Consider the following 19,871-nt stretch of genomic DNA (forward strand, 5'->3'; position numbering starts at 1 on the left):
TGTTTGAGTAATTAATTTTTTTTAATATTTTAAGAGACAAGAAAAAGAAAATAAAAAGAAAAAAATGTCGGTCTACCCAAGTGTGGTTAATTGAACCAGAGTCTCAAGTTCCAACGGTTGATGCGGACCGCTCGTGAGGCCCCAACGAAGAGTACCACGGGATTGAAGCGTCGGTGACTCGGTCGAGTTCATTACGAAAAACAACTCAGAAACACAGCGCGATTGTTCGCATATAAAGGAATCCCCCAAGTGCAAGTGCAAATGCAAATGCAATTGAAATTTCAAATGGCTGATTCATCTTCAACCGATTCAGTTTCGGTGGATATGGAAGCCATCTATCCTTCAGCCAAGGTATACTTTACTGCATTCTATTCTCTTTTTCAACCATCCTTCTTCCTATGAATTCGCTTTCACATTTTCATTCCTTTTTTATTCTTTATCATGTAACCATGTGCCTCGCTTGTTTATATATTATTTCACCGTTTTTGTTCAATTGTTTGTTAACTAAGGATGGTTTTCAATTGCCATTTTAAGTTTTAACTCATCTGTTTCTTCCCTAGCAAAAACGACATTTCTCGTGTCGTTTTTTGGTTCTCGGCGTTTGTTTGATCATGAAGTTGGAATATGTAGTTAGGGGAACTGCATGCACCACTGATATCATATAATGAAGCTTGATGTCAAAATAATGTCAAACTTAACAATAGTTGTCGCTACGAATGAGAGTTGAGCATGTGAGTGAGAATGAGAGCATGTATTCGATTCTTCCGGTATCATTTTTGAAAGGGATTTAAAGACTTAATCTTGTACCTGCCCTGAACTAAAAAAAAAAACAGAACAAAACGTGAACTTGCGAGTTAAACGGTTACTTCATCAAAGATGGCAGATAATTGATTTAGTTACTAGTTCACTTTTGGATATTAATTAGAGTTTCTAAATGCCAGTAAAGATATTAGTGTTTATGTTATCATGCTTTGGATGGATTGAAGAAATAGAATTGTGTTTTTAGACTTTTCTGTTGCTACTTTTTATCAATGGTAATATTTTGGCTAGATTGAAATATATATATATTTTTTTAATAAAAAAGGTACTTCTTCACATGCAATTTACACTGCCACATTCAATGATTTGTGTCTTTATGTTATGAAGTGCTTCTTTACATGTGACATCCATTTGCATGCGCCTGATTTTTATTTCTTTTTGCTGTGAATGAACCCCAAAGTATTTCCATGTTTTTGTTGCACACGCTAAATGATTAACGGCTCGTTTGTTTTAGATTTCCATGACCGTCCAAAACAACATTTTTTTTAGCTTCCTTCTGACGCTCATGAAGAAGCGTCAAAGGAGCTTCAAACATTCTTTGTCGCCAACCATAAACCCAAAGAGCCATAAAACATCTATTGCTTCCTCACTTACCTGATTCCCTCCCCTTTTCTTACTATGAATACAAAAAGACGATGGTGTATCATAAGCAATTTATTGTCTGCTCCGGTTGACTTCATCTGCTGTTACTGGTAAATAAGCTATAAACATGTCTCTGCAGGAACATATTATAAGAACACATCATGGCTCCATCTCTGTTGCTGTGTATGGAGACATGGACAAGCCTGCTCTTATCACTTATCCTGATTTGGCATTAAATTGTGAGTTAAATGGGTTTTAGGTTTTATATATATCCCCTTGATTTTTCCATATTTTTTGTCAAAGCATTGAGGGCGAGCTTTGAAGTAGCGGTAAGGTTGCTTTTTGTGACCGGAAGGTTATGGGTTCGAGTTTGGAAATAGCCTCTTTGTAAAAATACAGAGATAAGGCTGTGTACAATTGACCCTCATCCGTATTTTCGCAAGTTGGGGAGCCGTTTGCCCTTTTTGTCAAAGCATTGCATCTTATTTGTCTGTAAATTACCTCATTTATATATTTATTTTAATTAACCATTATGGTGAAAATTTTGTCCAAATACATTTGAGTAGATTCAATTTAGCCAGAGTTTTGAAAATCTGGTAGTTGCTGGTATTAAAATATGTATTACAATCTTTATCAGAAAATTAAACGTTTGCTTTGTTTTTCCCTTAAAAATATGGTTCAGTTCCTTATTAAGGTATTTCTTTTTTTGAAAAATATGGTCCGCTCCCAAATGGTTTTATTCAGAGAAATTCAAATATTAAAATATTGTTTTGCGACCTTTTCCAAACATTGATTACTTTCTTAACATTTTTTCTGTTGTTGGCATACTGACAATCTAACCAACCTTTTTTTTTCTTGCATGTTGTTTCATCAGATGTCTCCTGCTTTCAGGGCTTATTATTTTGTCCCGAGGCATGTTCCCTGCTGCTCCACAATTTCTGCATATATCACATTAGTCCACCTGGGCATGAGGTATGTAGCTTTTGTGTCTTGAAGCAGTACTATGGTGTTGCTTGATTCATATCTCGTATTCTCGTCACTGTTATAAATATTTACATTGTTGAATGTTATAATTACCTGGTTGCTTATCATCTTGTGCTTTCTTCAAGAGCTATTGCAGTTGGGAGCTGCTGCAATTAATCCAGATTACCCAATTCTTTCTGTAGATGACTTAGCTGATCAAATAGCTGAGGTTCTTAACTTTTTCGGGTGAGTGTGTTCTAGCTTTAATCAGTAATTGCCTTCCATTTAGTGACTTGAAGAAATTTGCTTTAGAGCAATTTCCGTTTAGCTATAAATATTGGCAGTCTGGTGTTTAAATTTACAATGTTGATAATTTCAATTTTTTTCTAGAACTGACAGATTGAAAGTGACGACCTGCTGCTCTTTTTTTCTGTGCAGTCTTAATGCAGTCATGTGTATGGGAGTAACTGCTGGGGCTTACATTCTTACCTTATTTGCTGTAAGTTTTCATATTGGCCTCCCCTTCTTAAATGGCGTTAAGATACTTACAGGTCTTTCTAACACTTGACAACAGATGAAGTATGGACAACGTGTTCTTGGTTTGATACTTGTTTCTCCTCTATGTAAAGAACCTTCTTGGACTGAATGGTTGTACAACAAGGTATTCTTTTATGCCTAAATGATCGTGCCTTGTCAAAATAAATCTCGATTTTTTCTTAAGATTTTGCCATATTTGCAGGTCATGTCAAATTTACTCTACTTTTATGGCATGTGTGGGGTGGTAAAGGAAATATTGCTCAAACGGTACTTTAGCAAGGTATACTTATGCTTCGGAAAGCATTCCTTGTTCTACTTACAGCATGGTAGGCTGAGTCATTAAATTTTATTTGTGGTGATAGGAAATTCGTGGTGGTACTCAATTACCAGAGTCAGACATAGTTAAAGCATGCCGAAGGGTTAGTCAATATACCTTTTTTGTTTTCATATACGTACTGGGTTATAACTGGTATCTGATTTTTTGAACCTTAAACACTACTTTTCTGAGTTCTAATATTTTGTGACAGTCATTGGATGAGAGGCAGAGTTTGAATGTGTGGCGGTTCCTTGAAGCTATTAATGAGTACGATTCCACTACCAAAATAGTGATTTTCATTTTTCTTTATGAGGGCAGTGGGTATATTTCACTCAGAAATTAATTATATATACTCGCACTGATGGCTGATAAGTGATAACTTACCTGTTTTGATGCAAAAATGGATATGCCTACACTTTAGTTCAATATGTTCTGGGACAGCAATGCACTTGTTACTTAGGGGTATATTTCATTTTCATTTAACTTTTTATTGGCATCTGGCAGGAGACCCGACATAAGTGAAGGATTGAGAAAATTACGATGTCGTTCATTAATTTTTGTTGGGGATATGTCTCCATTTCACTCAGAGGCTCTCCATATCACTTCAAAATTAGACAGAAGATTCAGTGCCTTGGTTGAGGTGTGTAAAATAGTTCAATTTCCATGTGATAAGAATGTGTGTATATTGAAATGATCTTAGATTTAATACCTGTCGGTGGAACCACAGGTTCAAGCGTGTGGGTCAATGGTAACAGAGGAGCAGCCTCATGCTATGTCAATACCAATGGAGTACTTTCTCATGGGATATGGCTTGTACAGGCCATCCAAGCTGAGTGTCAGCCCAAGAAGTCCCTTGACTCCATCTTGCATTTCTCATGAGCTTTATTCACCAGAGAGTATGGGTTTGAAATTGAAACCAATAAAGACACGAATTTCTGTGGAAATCTAGAAGAAGGTGAATAAAGCTTGGCAATATGCTGCCTTTTCTGATCTGTTTATGGAACGAGTTCATAATTCTGATGAGTGAGGGGGTGCCAAATTGTAGATAGGGAGATAAGGAAATACGAAATCAACAGAGGAAGAAACGAGAAGAGTTTAGTAGAAATCAACATATAGTCATTCTTTCATTTGTAATCATAGATTGTAATTAACGAGTCTGAAGCCTGAACGGTGAAGCTTCGGAATTGTCGTTTTTGTATTTAAAAATAAAATAAAAAATATAATGGAAGTTCTGGTTTCAATTGTAAAACAAACATGTGGCCATAAAGTCATTACTGTGCAAGTGTGCAATTGGTCACAATTCCCTGTTTTTAAGTATTTTTATGTTGTCTCACAAATGCCTTGAGTCATAGCTCGAAATTCAGCTTCTGCACTTGATCTGGCGATCACATCTTGTTTCTTACTTCTCCATGTCACCAAGTTACCACAAAGAAACATGCAATAACCAGTGGTAGAACGACGGTCAGTCACGGATCCAGCATCTGTGTAGACTTCTAAAGATAGATTGCCATCACGTCGGAATAACAACCCTTTACCAGGAGTACCTTTCAGATACTGAAGAATTCTCTCTACTGCCTGCATATGTTTCTCCTTTGGATCGTGCATAAACTGACTGACAACACTAACAATATAAGCTAAGTCTGGTCTAGTATGGGCCAAATATATCAATTTCCCAACTAGCCGTTGATATTGTCCTTTATCAACTGGAGGACTCTCCTCTTCATAGCACATCTTGTGATTCTGCTCAATAGGAGTATTAGAGGGTTTACACCCGAGCTTTCCTGCTTCTTTGAGAAGATCAAGAACATATTTCCTCTGGCTGATAAAGATTCCTTTGCTCGAATGAGCTACTTTTATCCCTAGGAAATATCTCAGTTTCCCAAGGTCTTTGACTTCAAACTCAGAGGCAAGCCGTGTTTGCAGAATCTGTCTCTCCACAAAATCATCACCTGTGATAATAATATCATCAACATATACAAGGAGCACAGTATGCTTCCCATTTTGGGAGTGCTTGAAAAAAAGAGTGTGATCTCCTTGACTTTGTTTATATCCTAAGGTTATCATAACCTTAGTAAACTTTCCAAACCAGGCACGAGGTGACTGCTTCAATCCATACAAGGCCTTTGTTAATTTACAAACTTTATTTTCTCCCTTCACAGAATCAAAACCAGGCAGAATTTCCATGTAGACTTCTTCTTCTAACTCACCATTGAGGAAAGCATTCTTCACATCAAATTGGTTTATATCCCAATTGTAATGGGCAGCAAGGGATAACAAAACTCTCACCGTATTCATCTTTGCAACTGGAGCAAATGTTTCTTCATAATCAATGCCATAGGTTTGAGAGTAACCTTTGGCAACTAATCGAGCTTTGTATCTCTCAAGAGTTCCATCAGAATTATATTTCAGGGCATAAACTCATATGCACCCTACTGCTTTCTTTCCAGTAGGTCTATCAATAACCTCCCATGTTTTATTTTTCTCCAATGCATTCATCTCCTCTTGCATGGCTTGAGCCCAATTCCCATCTTTCAAGTCTTCATGTACTGATTTTGGGATTGCAATAGAGTCTAGTGCTGAAACAAAGCTTTTGTGCTGCACAGACAGATTAGCAAAGGAAACAAAATGGGAGATAGGGTATTGAGTACAAGAGGAACAAGATTTCTTGGGACATGATCTTTTTCCTTTTCTAAGAGCAATGGGTAAATCATCAGAATCAGTAGTAATGGGTAAGTCATCAGAAGTATCATGATCAGAAATATGAGATTCAGGACTTACCAGTGGTTCAGACGATTGAGGTTGCTGTTGAGGCAATGTGGGCTGTGTATCAGTCACAGGAGGATCAGACATAGACACATTGGGAACAGGAACAAGAGGAAGAGACACTGACTCAGGTGAAGGAGTAGACACTGAAGATTCAGATTCAAACCAAATGGAGGATGTCCCAAACGCTTATGATGAAGCCAAATCAAAGAATCAGCAGTTGATTGACCATGAGACATCAAGATGTGATATGTTACTTTATTTGCGGGAGATTGTGACACCAGATAGTACAGCCCACCTTGCTCTTTAGCACTACCAATCGTCTTTCCCGTGGCGAGATCCTGAAAAACACAATGGGTAGGGAAGAAGGTTACAGTACAATTCAGATTTTTTGTAATTTTATGAATAGAAAGAAGATTCGTGGAGAGTTTAGGAACATGAAGAGCATCTTTAAGATGTAAGGACTGCTGTAAGTTTATGTCACCAGAACCCGCAACTGATGTATGTGAGCCATCAGCTATGGCTATAGTATGAGTTCCAATGGTAGGATGATAAGAAGCAAAGGAGTCAGCACAACAAGCCATATGATCAGTAGCACCAGAATCAACAACCCAGGAATGTTTAAAATCATTACATGAAGAAAGGAAAGAATGAGTTTTGGGGCTCATACCAGTCAAAGCCAAAGCACTAGTATCAGATGGCTTACTCAGATAATCAAGGATGGTTCGGAGCCGTTCTAACTCATCTTGACGAAATGCAGGTTGGGTCTCATTAGGTGCAGGAGTTATTCCAAAGGAAGTAAAATGCGCTTGACCACGCATCCTTGCCCTCTTTTCAAAGACAGTTTGCTTTCCATGGAGGCGAAAACATAAATCCTTGATATGACCTGTTCTTTTACAATAAGAACACCACCGATCATCTTTCTTAGGTTTAGAAGATGCAACATCATAAAACTTTGTATAGGAACTCCTTTGAGAAGAGGCCATACTGCACAAAAAACAGTCAACGAAAAAGGCTCTAAGAAGCCAAAAAACAAATAATTATTCATGCTCATGCACATTTTAAAAAACAAATTTTAACCTATTTAAACAAAGGATGTGATGTTTCTCATGTTGTAGGAGATATAATTATTTTCTATTCACATATAAAAATATGTGGAACTCATGTGAAGAGAAAAGAAAGAAAAAGAAAATATGAACCTCACATATTTTTATGTATGTGTAAGAGATAAAATTATCTCTTATAACATAAAGAGATATAAAATTATCTCCTATAACATAAAGAGATTAAACCCTTAAAATCGTAACCTACTTTTAAGTATGCACAAATCATTTGAGAAATGTAGACCATTATAGTTTGCAAGAAAAGGGAGCCAGAGAAAGAAAAAAGAAATATTGTGATGGCATAAATTTCACGAGTTATGATGTAAATAGTGATGATATAAGGCATTTCCTCACTTATTATATTAAGGATGCCCCTCCGCATTTATTTTACGAGATTTAGAAGTATCATGTTACAGGAACGAATAGATGTTTCTAGCAAACCTATCAAACTTTATTATTATTATTTAAAAAAAAAAAAAAAACCTATGAGCCCCACATTTGGTGTTTCTATAACATGATATTTCCATTTTCCTGCATCATTATAGTTATATAATTATAAATCCCTTATCTTTTAGGTTAAAAAGTAAGACTAAATGAGAAATTTTTACTTGTTCGTCTTACAAGACTAATGGCATTATCAATAAACTATTTTCAAGGACAAAATTTCTCAGACATTAATATGACTTTCTATTTTGCATTTAGCACACTAACTCTCTTCAGCATGAAATCCTCCGTACATTTGTGAAGAAACTCATTCATAATTGTATTAGGAATTTAGCGTTTCTGAATGACAAATCTTTTAAGATTGAATAAGCAAAAATTTAGAATAAAAATTATTTAGCAGCATAAAATAATCTCGTTTATTACTCTAGACTACAATTTTAATTGAAAATTCTGTTTACTCCACTTGATGAAGCAGTCCCTAAAAAGGTTTTGTATCATTTCTCTTGGCTTCAATTTCTATAATCTAAGTGCTATAAACATAGCAAAGAATTTATAATCAAGCTGAAACAAAATATGCATTCTGGACATCAAATAAATTCTGTGTTATTTACTAACATTCTATGTTGTAAACTGCAATTCTTGGTCTTCAACATTCATACGAAAGCATATTTTTCAGAACTGTTTCTTTTCACATAATAGTATAATACCCAACTATGCAGAGCATTATGCACAATTTTGGTCTCAGTTGCGTCGTGCTTCTTACTTAATCCAAAAAACAATAATAATATTATTAGTAATAATGCTCCATCATATTGTTATGAGATTTTCTTCACCTTCAATTGATATTAAACATTTGATTGTTCATTCTTATCCTGCTTCTCTGACTGCTCTCGATTCCTTCTTCATTTCGAAGAGCTTTTCTTCTATTAATTTCGGCGTACATTTCCTCAATCATAGGTTTCCATAGCCGAACACGTGCATTAATAAACCAGTTAGATACCTGGTCATCAAACCATAAATTCAGCTCAAAGCGTAACCAAACAAAAATAACATGTTTTCTGTCTATTTGTCTATAAAGGGTTACATTTTTCATAGAAGATTGTTCCCCCAAAACAATTGGCAAGGATCAAAGATGTATGTAACAAGAGCAATAAGTACCTGGCTTCTCGTCAACCCACTTTTAACTGCAAGTAAATGCTTCTCTGCATCTTTAGGATACCTGACATTCATAAAAACATATTAAATAACATATGTATTTGAGGGTAGCTCCATGCACAACCTTTTGTTTCAGATACCAACACGTGTCCAAAACCCCTAACTGGCCTGACTAATCTGGTTTCGGTTTGAACCTCTCTACCCTTACCAAGAGTTATGACTCTTAGGTATCAAACCCACTACCCCTTTGGAAATACTGGGGTCTAATTGGGTCGTCATTGGACCAACAACTCTTGGGTCCATGCACAATATTTAAATTCATTTTTTTGGATACAATGGTGACACCGAGATTTGAATCTATGACCTTACGCAAACTAACCACACCCCTCACCGCTAGTTGCATATGAGGGTAGCTCCATGCACAACTTTTGTTTTAGTTATCAACCTGTGTCTGAAGCCCAAACATGCCCGACTAATCCGGTTTCAAATTTGAGTCTCTTCACCCTTATCAGGAGTTGTGACTCTCAGGAATCAAATCCACTACCTTTTAGGCAGGTCAAATCCTGGGATCTAATTGGGTCACCACTAAACTAACAACTCTTGGGTCCATGCAAAATATTTAAATTCATTTTTTTGGATACAATGGTGGCACTGAGATTTGAATCTATGACCTTATGCAAACTAACCACACCCCTCACCACTAATTGCATTTGAGGGTAGCTCCATGCACAACTTTTGTTTTAGATATCAACCTGTGTCTGAAGCCCAAACATGCCCGACTAATCCGGTTTCAAATTTGAGTCCCTTCACCCTTATCAGGAGTTGTGACTCTCAGGAATCAAATCCACTACCTTTTAGACAGGTCAAATCCTGAGATCTAATTGGGTCACCACTAGACTAACAACTCTCGGGTCCATGCACAACTTTTAAATTCACTAAATATGTATGTTTTGATTATTATAACCCAAAGAAGAAAGATGGTAGCTATGTTTAATATTATATCTTTTAGAGTACAGAAACTCACGGGTGGAGGAAATTCTGAAACATCCAAGCACGTAAAACTGAGACAGATCTTTCAGGCAAGCCCCTTTGGGGCCTCCATAACTGATCTTTTTTTTTCAACTGTTGGAGAGTCCATTGCTTTTGAATGAATGAAGTTTCAACAGACCATTCCTTCTCCTCTTCTGAGCATGAGCTGTTCAAATTCGATCCCATTGCAAGAATATGATAGCTAATCCTCTCTTGCAAGTCCTTGTATAGGAGAGAGATTGTTTGAAGAGCAAAATGTGCATGCATGTGTGGGTCCAGCTCAGTAGCAGCATGGAATGCGGATACAACAGTATGAATCTCATCCAAACACTGACTATATCGATTGTCCACCTGAATAAAAAGAAGATTACTGTCATTATGTTAGGATTGATGAAAACTTTCATATATGACTGTTCAACTTCTCAAATTTGTTTTAGAAGCTGTTGTTCTGAATCAGTATAGGCGATTTTCCCATGCATAAATTTTAATTTGGAAAAGTGAATATAAAAACGTTAATGTAACCTCACCTAATAGTTCAAGCTTAATTTTTTACATAGTATCATAGCCTTAGTGACAAGTGATCGAAAGTTTGATCTTTATCACCCCCCATTCTATTAAAAAAAAAATAATAATGAAATATTATAGAGCTTTTTAGCATAGGTGGGTGAGGCTTATGTATTGTCCATCCTTCAATCCCAATGGACTCTGGTGTGAGGAGGTGTTAGAGAAATATGATATAAAAGTTAAAACCATTAATGTATTAGCTTAAACTTTTAGGTTGAAATAGTTACTTACATTAAACATGTTTACATGTCTAATTCGACCATATGACCATAACTGATTCTACTAATACCAAATAATTGTATAAGATAGCATTGTACCAGCTGTAGAAGCATAAGCAGTTGGGATTTGTTTGATTCAGCTGCATGTCTTTGCAATGGAGATTCTAAATGTGCTTCAAACATAGAATTTTCATTGTGATTTATTGCTATCCTTCTCTTGGGTATGAAAGCTGAAGTTGATTTATCTCCTCCTTGCCTAACACCATCAGCTGAATAATTTATCTCTTCTAGATTTTCAAATGAATATGTTGCAATTTGAGTAAGTATCTCTTGCATTCCAGCAAGATATTTCGATCCCAAGATTGCTGGTGAAAACTGGACATGCTTATTAGGACCCAAATTCATAGACAGTTCCATACTGCTGCATGAGGCTTGCTCCAAGCCTGACCTTGTTCCATTCATGCTATGGGTTGGAGATGTTGCAAGACTTAGTGATAGCTCATTACTACAATTAGAAGAATTGTAAGCAAGATTGGCCAAGTTTGTAACATTTGATGATGTCCATCCATTTGGATCCTGGTTTACTATGGATGAATAAGCCAACAACCCAGTCCCATCAACCTCTGGAGCTTTAAGAAACTTGTTGACATTCCACTTACCATTACCCGGTACTTCATCGTAGCCGCGATCACCCAAAGTTGCAGACAAAGGGTTTGAAGTATCTTGCCAATTATTGAAGACATATGGTCCCAATGTCTCCAATGAACAGATAGAAGGAGACAAAGTTGTTGAACTCTCTAAATTTTCTTGAAGACCAATTCTAGCAGCAAGTGAAGCAGAAGTAATTGGCTTTCCTCCAGATAAATGTTCTTGAAAGTCACAATTGTCAATGGGATTTGAGGCATCTCCCACAATAATCTTTCCTAGTGATGTAAAAAAGGAATTAGAATCAGCAATACTAGTAGGATTTCTGAAGTGACCATCTACATGGACATTACTTGTAGGTTCAACTTGCTCTCCAGCAAGAATTGGAATTCCATTTATGATGTGGTTTTGGTTGTTGAGGTCAAATGAATAGTAATAAATGAGTGGCTTTGGTGTGAGATGCTGTGTAGTTTCTTCCATGGCAGAAGAATTTCTGCCAGCCATGTCCAGTGGAACATTGTACATATCATTCTCCATCGACTTAACAAGTAGTAAATGTAACTAGAGGCTCTTGGTACTTCAATGGTCTTTTAGAACAGCACTAATTCAAGAATGGCATGATCACTCTGTTCAAATTCATGCTAATCTGGGCCAATAGAATCTAGTTATCCCATTTCTTGAAGAATTATCTTGCTCTAATAAACATACCAAGACAGATCCATGCTACATACAAGAAAATAAAATAAAATTGGAACAAGGCAGAGAGAAAAATCATAGATGATTAACAACATATTGAAAGATGAAAGGTGACAAATAATAAAAAGATTGCTTTTTAACTAGTTATTTGATATAAACTAAATGACACAAACGATTTCAAGAGAAGGGGAAAATCAAAAGCATACTTGTTAGCAAACCAAGTGAACCAACCTTCTCTTAATAAGCATGAGTTATCTACCAGTCATCACCCACAAAAGCAAGCAGAGCCACTATATGGAACTTTAGTTGCATTCCAAGAACCTAGAAAAACAGAAAGGAACATTAAAAATAAGCATTGCCAGTTTTAAGTTATGGTTAGAGGATCATCAAATTTGACCCTAAAGATTACAACAAAAAGCAGAAGCACAATGGTAAAGACTAAAGAGAAATGGGCTATTAATTTGTTAGAAAACAAGAATAAAGAAGCAAACCAGAAGCCAATCATTCCCCTATTGAGCAAAGCATGCCAAACAAGGCTAATACCAAAAGCTTGTACTTGATTCCGTTTGCATGAACAGAAGCATTATTTTAATTCAAGTATCCCAAACTGTAAAACCATTTTCATTTTCACAGATCCCATCAAGATTCATTGAATATCCTTCCTCTCTTAACTCCTAAAAACACACACAAAAAGCTCAAAATATTTCATTATCTTTCTTATCTGGTCTTGTAAATAAAAAAACAGTCACCTCAAGAAAACCAAAAGCAAGGAAGAGAGTAAAGGCCAAAGTAAAAAAGAATTTTAAAAAAGGAGCTAAGCTAACCATGCACCTATGCGTGAGTTTTTGAGATGAATGAAAAAGGAGCCACATATGAGTAACATGAAAGGATAGAGAGAGAGAGAGAGAGAAAGAGAAAGAGAGAGGGAAACATAATAGTCTTTTTTTTCTTTTCTTTTTTTTAATATTTTAATCAATTTATCATTTTACGATTAATTTAATTCGTGATCGATCTCGAAATTAAGACTTTAAATTTCTCTTAAAGACGATACCGAAAATGATCGAATACATATTTTCACTTTCATCTGTTCAGTTATCAACTGAACTATCATTATTCCATAAAACACAACAGTCTTTGGTACAGTGCCACTCATTTCTGTTGCAGGCTTTACTGGGCCCATCTCTCCCTGATCTCTTTTGTCCTCCACACTGCCTATTATCTTATCATCTGCTTCACTGCAATCACCATAATCAAAATATCTGGATTCTCTGTGTTCAAACTTCTGTTCATGACAGGTGGCCTCAGAAACATTTTCAGAGAAAAGGCCTTTGCTTTTTTAGCTATTTTGAAAACAAGATGCTAATGTGAATAGAAACAATAGTAGTAAATGGAGTAAACAAGCGTCGAGGTTTTCCTTCAGAATGTAACAACTAAAGCCACAAGGCAAATGGATGTGGGGGAAAGAGAGATAAATAGAAACAGTGTCATAGCCTTTATATAGGCTTCTAGCTTGTGTCCTTTCTTGTGGGTAGCCAGACAGAGAGAAGAGAAAGAGTTAGATGGTGATGTAAGCAAAGCAAAAAATGACGACAAGTGTGTTTGCATGGCCATTCCTATAGGCTATATAGCTATGAGCCATAGCGGATAATTATGATAACTAGAAAGCACCACCTCTTATATTCAATGTGGAAAGTGGAAATAGTGTCACTAATAGGGTAGCTCGTCCTTATTTGCATATATTCTGGGATTTTGATTTGTGGGTCATGGACCATAGATCCATAGATTCATAATTTTGATTTGTCAGCATTAAATCTTTTAATTTTTATTTAACCAAAATCTAAATAAAAAGAATAGAGATATTCTATCCTCTTCATCTCTATAATGTAGTGCTTTTTTGTGCATTAATTCATCATTCCTCTGTTTAAAAAGAGTAAAAATTTGAGATTCAATGGAAAATATTTAAAGAGATATGGATCAAATAAGAATTTTTTTCTTTTTGAAAAAAAAAAATCCACTTAGATACATTCGATGGATGTACAGAAAAAAATCTCCCTCTACCATGATTGAAGTGTGTTTTTAAAGGATATATATATATATATATATATAGGATTTTATAAAAGTTATATGGTAGAAAAAGTTATTGTGTTATGTTATAGAGATTCGTTTTGCGTGCCGTAATTTTTTTTTATGAAAAAACTTTTTCTTGTCATGTTAAATGAAATGTAAATCCCATATATATATATATATATATATATATATATATATATATATGTATTAAGTTATTTAATGATTTTATATTATATTATTTTAACACATATCTCACATACAAAAAATATGAGCTTAAAGCATGAATATTGTATTTTTTTATATTCTTATACTAGCTTAATTTCACTGAAAAAGAAGACTAGAAAAATCGAATTTATGATCTCATAATTTGGGGAATGATAAATGTTAAATAATTATCTCACTTAAAATTTTAAGTTGCATAGAGAATTCCATTATTTTATATCATATCTCCGTGACAACTAGGGTGTAAATGAGCTGGGCTGGGCTAGGCTAGGCTTTGCCTTAAATAGGTCAAGCTTGTGTAAAAAATATTGGGTATGACCTGGCCTATTAGCCTGTGTAGGCCCCAAATTACAAGTCTGACCTGATTTATATTTAAAAAATAAAAGCATAGGCATGTTAGCCTGTTTAAGCCTATTAAACATTCAACAATTAAAAGAATAACTAAAATAATATTATTTTATTATTCAAAATTATTAAAATAAAATTTTATTTATTATAATTTAAATAAATAATATGATATAGGCTTGCCTGTAGGCTTATAGGTCAGACATGTACAAAAAGTTTATGACCTATTTTCGAAATAGGTATTTTTAAAAATTTAGGTTTGTTCTATTTTACTATTTATAATAGACCAAATCTGACCTAATATAGGCTAGGCCATAAGCCCCTGTAAGCCGGTCTAGTCCATTTACACCCTAGTGACAACTACCGTCGTAAAACTGCTATCATTCAAGCATCACTGAAAGAAACAGTAACATATTCAAAAAAGAAAAAAGAAAAGAAACAGTAACTAAAGAAATATAAAAGTTATAGTAGAAGAATTTATAATAGAATAAGGGGGTATTTGATAAGAGGAATTTTTTGAGATTTCAAAAAAAGTGATAGTGATAATTTTATTTATCCATGTTTGATATAAGATTTCTGAAAATTTATTTTGTGTATAATTTTTCTTCCTAAATGTCATCCAAAAATACCACCCATTTGGTGATATTCTTGGAATCTCATGTGAAAATTTTACATTATTTTTTGGATAAAATTTCAATAATATCTTAACCTATCAAATAATTTTTTGACAATATTCTCGAAAAAGTACTTTCCCATCATATTTCTAGAAATTGTACAAAAAGAAAAAAAGGTTTATCTTCTAAACTACTCATTAGTATAGTATTTCATAAATTTTGTAGCAGAATAGTGGGAGGTTTGGTTTTTGTTTTCCCTCTCCCTCTCTCTTTTGGGTTCAGTAACAGATACAAGACTCGCCTCCCATATATGGGCCGTTTTAAAACTTTTTTTTTAAGTACATAAACCTTTTAGATGATAGGGCATGAACTGGACCAGTGTGTCTGACTAGTGTCCGTTCCTCATAAACGACAAAGCCAAATAAATGTTATGTTGGTGTTAGGCTATAGTTGTACCCATTATTTTATTTTATTTTGAAAATATTTCAATTGATTAATCATTTTGTGACTTCTCAAAAATGGTATTAGAGAGGATCGAACACATAATCTTATTCTCACTTGTTCAATTTTCTAATACTAACTGAGCTACCATAATTTGATAGTTGTACCCATTATTAAGCCTTAATCAAGCTTAACATAGCCTCAGAAAGCAAGCTTTTATCTTTTGTGTCATTTTTTTTTTTTTTTGGTACATTGCCAGGAGGTATCCCCATTCAACCTTCTCCGGGCACCATGCCCTCGGGGTACGGCCCGTTTGGGCTAGCCCCTCATTGTAACAGTGGGTACACTAAGCTTCGCAACCGGAGAAAGGACAAGACTAATCTCCCAACCGAAGATTTTACATATTTTGTGTCATATTTTACATTAACATAAAGACACATATCTGCACACGTCCAATGCTGATGGGACACGAGGAACAATAGCCCAATGGACAGTTAAAGTCCATTTTCTGGCATTGTTCAAACTATTTCGACCCCGACTACAAACCTTAACTTTGCTTGCGTCTGGTAGTAATGATTTGTTTTAACTTTAGTAAAATGTTACACTTAATATCTCTTTTACTTATTATTATTAAATCATAATCGTTGATTTTTGTCAATCTAACGGTTATAATTTATTGAGTTATATTTATTAATTAATTATTAATTTTCAATAAATTATAATCGTTAGATTGACGGAAATCAACGGTTACGATTTAGTAGTAATAAATAGTAAGAAAAAAAGGTAGTAGCTATAACTTCTCCCTTAAGTTCAATAAAAACTTGTTTAAACAAGACGAATCAAATTAACAAATTATAATCAAGTTATACATGTCATGAAAGCGAATTGTGCAAAGTAAGTGCTTAATTTATTGTTGTTCATATTTTATTGTAACGTGCTTAATGTCATAGGTTTGTCTGTTATGTTTCTGTTATAAACTTTCCCTCTTCTGAAGGATTCAAGACCTCTTAAATAATAAAGAAAAAAGATTTTTTTTGTTTTTGATAAATATCTTCAATGGAAGCAATCTTATTCAGTGCGGATTTAAGATTAAGACTTTAAACCTCTCTCATAGATGATAGGCTCTCAGTTGACAACACAGCCTGATTAGAGTGGAAAGAGAACCTAGTTCGATTCTCACCAAATATATATTTGGAGAGGAGCGATAAGCTATAACTGTAACTATGTTCCGACTCGAAATTAGTCTCATAACTAACTCAAAAAATTGAAACTTATAGAAATATTAGGGACTGACTCACTTCAAAAAAATATTTAAAGACAATGTGAAAAAAATTTGAATAAATGTGGCACTAAATTTTTTGTCTAGTTTCAAAAACAGAGTCAGAAAGTTAAGGTTTATTTGATTTCTGTTATACAAAAACAGATTTGTAATTTTAAAAACAAAAAAAATTAAAAAATTTGTTTTTGGTATGAGTTTTCTGTATTAATCATTCTAAAAAACCTCTGTTGTTTAATTTTTAAAACAAAAAATAGAGAACAACTCTTACCTCTTTTTGTTCTCTTTCCTGAGTTTAACTCTCAAACATATAAAAACACGGAGAACAACATCTCATTAATTACAATATGATAATTATAAGTTTTCTTTCTCCTTTTTTCTACAAAATGTTGTTCTATAAAATAATTTTAAAAACAAAAAATTGAGAATACAAATCAAACAGACCCTTATATGCCAAAGCAGAAAATAACACTACTAGAAAAATTATGTATAGCGAGAGAATTACTATAAAAATTTCGTCACTAATTTCATCCTTGCTACTACTTTTCCTTACAAATTTCCTCGCAAACGATAAAGTTAAGAGCTATACTATTAAAATCACTTCATCGTTAGACTCCGACTAGTGAGTACAATGATAAGGTAATTTTTATACACAATGTTACTATTACATATTTGCATCTCTTTTTAAGTAAAAAAACAATTACATCATATGTAAGTACAATATCCCAATCATTGTCAACTAACTTTTATATTTCTAGCCACTTTAAAAAAATAAAAACTTTAATCTTGCTTGCAAAAAAATGAACAAAATGCTCGTGTTCTGCACCCCAGTCTCAGAGAAAGAGACATGAGCCTTCGCACTCATAGTTCTTTTTTTTTTTATTGGGAAATAGCACTCGTAGTTCTTTGTCCATAGTCACATGTTCCTGAAGTTTGGCCACAACTCCACAAGTTATCACGAGATTTTCTCGCTTTGTTGTCCTTGCCGTTGAATTTGGGGTTTGACATTTAAGTTTCACAAAAAGGCGTTTAACTCAACTACTATCCTCCCCTTTTTCCCTCTTGAATCAATACTAACTACGATTATATATATATAGCTATATATGTATAAGGTTGACAAAAAATAGTTTTTTTTATAAAAAAAAAAAAAACAGGAACATCCATTAATTGCCTATTTGAACTTTAATTTTCATAATAAAAGTACACGAAAGCATACCTAGAAGCCTCTTTAAATAATATGCAAGCAGATCGCATTTCATATTTACAAGTGACGTCAAATGTCTCAACTTGAATATGAATAACACTATTCTTCTTCTTCTTCTTATTTTTCGTCTCAGACTCAGTCGATTACTTTCCAAAGACGAAAATGCCAAATCTAAATATTTTAAACTCATTTCACATTAAGAAAGCTTGAAATCTGTATTCAAATATTGGTGTTAGATACTTTCCCATCTATATATATATATATATATATATATATATATATATATATATATATATATATATATATATTGGTGTTAGATTCCAACCAATCTTCTACATCCCCTCCTAGCTATTGAATAAATTAACACGAAGGGTATGACCACCATATAATTGGTTGAACTTATTATAATTATTATTATTGGTATATAGAACTAATTATTTGAACATATACAAATCCCGGGTATTCAAGGCTCCCGACTTGCCAGAATAGGGTTACGATTGCATAATATTTTTATAAAAAGATATTTTATAGACATAATAAATATGTGACATTAATTCGAATATTCTGATCGCTGTTCTAAAGCTTGCCCTCTAATTATTTAAACATATTCTAATTAAATTTCAACTATCTAATAACCAAACGCTACTAATAAGAAAATAAAAATATTATTTTTTTTCATGATGAAGAATATATTAATTAGAAGGAAGGAAACAATGAAAATTGAAAGAAGCATGCGTTAACCACCAGCAATGAACTCAAACTCAAAGTCTGAATAACAGATATCAACTACAATTAACCCCAGCTTCAAAAACATTCATTCATTATTATTGTTGTCCATGCATTAATGTAGCCATAGCCACGACCCCAAGTTTCTGAAGGTTAAGCTTTACGACAGTGTCAACAAACATCTTTGTGTCCTCTTGAGTATTCCCTTCTGGTATATCAACGATATAAGACTCCAACACAATAGTATACACCTTACCGTCTTTGTTAAACTCATTCACCGATGTAACAGAACGATAGTTTTGGAGGCGGTGCTCGCCGCCAACAACCCTAAAGCTCAGAATATGCTTGTCATCATCCAAAATCTCGAGCCTCTCGGTGCTTGTTGATGCTGGAAGCCCTGAAACCACGCTCACCTCTCTTATGCTTCCAACGCCTCCGTCCCCTCTCATGTTGCAACCCTTTATGAAGTGCTTATACTTGTGAGGATTCTCGAAGCTTCGAACGAAGGGCCACACCGTGCTCGCTGGAGCATCGATTCGGTATGTTATAATGGAAGTGCACGTGTTTGGGGAAGGTTCGAACTTGTGGTATTTGTTCATTATAGGCTCGAGCTCAGCGAATTCTTCTGGTGTAAGACCCTGCAGAGGGTGTGTTTCTGAGGCCATTCTTGTGTGTGTATTTGGGGAACTAGCTAGATATGTGTGTTAATTTGAAGGAGAGGAGGTTAATGGAATGAGGTTCAATATCATATGATATTGGTAAATGGAGATGAGAGATGAATAGTGGACAAAACAATCATATGAAAAAACAACACATGAGGATGTGTAAGCTTATTTATCTCTGGGGTTGTCTTTTTTATTTTTGTTTTGGACAGATATGCCCTGGACAATTCAGTTTTATAACACCACAATACTTTTTGATCAAAAGTTTATATATAAGGGAACCATCCACTTACAAAAAAAAAATTATAAATTTTTACAAATTATGTTATGTATGTTCAGAAATACATAGTATAATATAGTATACTTCCGAGAATATAAAGTATAGTTTATAAATATAATCCTCCCTTATATATAATATGTGCATGTTATTCTTACAAATCCTATAATAATAAGAAGTCTTATACCAAGTTCTGTCCATTA

General features: G+C 34.3%; 3 protein-coding genes across 3 annotated transcripts; 1 reads left to right on the forward strand and 2 right to left on the reverse strand.

Annotated features, from left to right (window-relative positions):
* Window positions 1–277: 277 nt before the first annotated feature.
* Window positions 278–4,383, forward strand: LOC133316926 (protein NDL2). Its single transcript, XM_061518721.1, has 11 exons — window positions 278–351; window positions 1,541–1,640; window positions 2,276–2,373; window positions 2,522–2,610; window positions 2,803–2,863; window positions 2,939–3,025; window positions 3,104–3,181; window positions 3,264–3,320; window positions 3,429–3,484; window positions 3,722–3,857; window positions 3,945–4,383. The coding sequence occupies exons 1-11, from the start codon at window positions 286–288 to the stop codon at window positions 4,164–4,166; spliced, it is 1,050 nt and encodes a 349-aa protein (XP_061374705.1). The 5' UTR covers window positions 278–285; the 3' UTR covers window positions 4,167–4,383.
* A 3,979-nt stretch (window positions 4,384–8,362) lies between these two features.
* On the reverse strand, window positions 8,363–11,745 carry LOC133316975 (homeobox protein ATH1-like). The gene is made up of 4 exons (XM_061518769.1): window positions 10,593–11,745; window positions 9,707–10,062; window positions 8,686–8,746; window positions 8,363–8,527 (listed from the first exon to the last, which is right to left on the reverse strand). Exons 1-4 carry the CDS (start codon window positions 11,673–11,675, stop codon window positions 8,363–8,365), a joined length of 1,665 nt encoding a protein of 554 aa, XP_061374753.1. The 5' UTR covers window positions 11,676–11,745.
* Window positions 11,746–18,686: 6,941 nt separating this feature from the next.
* On the reverse strand, window positions 18,687–19,500 carry LOC133316949 (abscisic acid receptor PYL2). Its single transcript, XM_061518750.1, has one exon. The coding sequence runs from the start codon at window positions 19,392–19,394 to the stop codon at window positions 18,828–18,830; it is 567 nt and encodes a 188-aa protein (XP_061374734.1). The 5' UTR covers window positions 19,395–19,500; the 3' UTR covers window positions 18,687–18,827.
* Between the last annotated feature and the right edge of the window lie 371 nt (window positions 19,501–19,871).

This window comes from Gastrolobium bilobum, unplaced genomic scaffold (genome assembly GCF_033153095.1).
Source record: "Gastrolobium bilobum isolate Gb01-03AN ecotype WA unplaced genomic scaffold, APGP_CSIRO_Gbil_v1 utg15090, whole genome shotgun sequence".
Lineage (NCBI taxonomy): Eukaryota > Viridiplantae > Streptophyta > Magnoliopsida > Fabales > Fabaceae > Gastrolobium > Gastrolobium bilobum.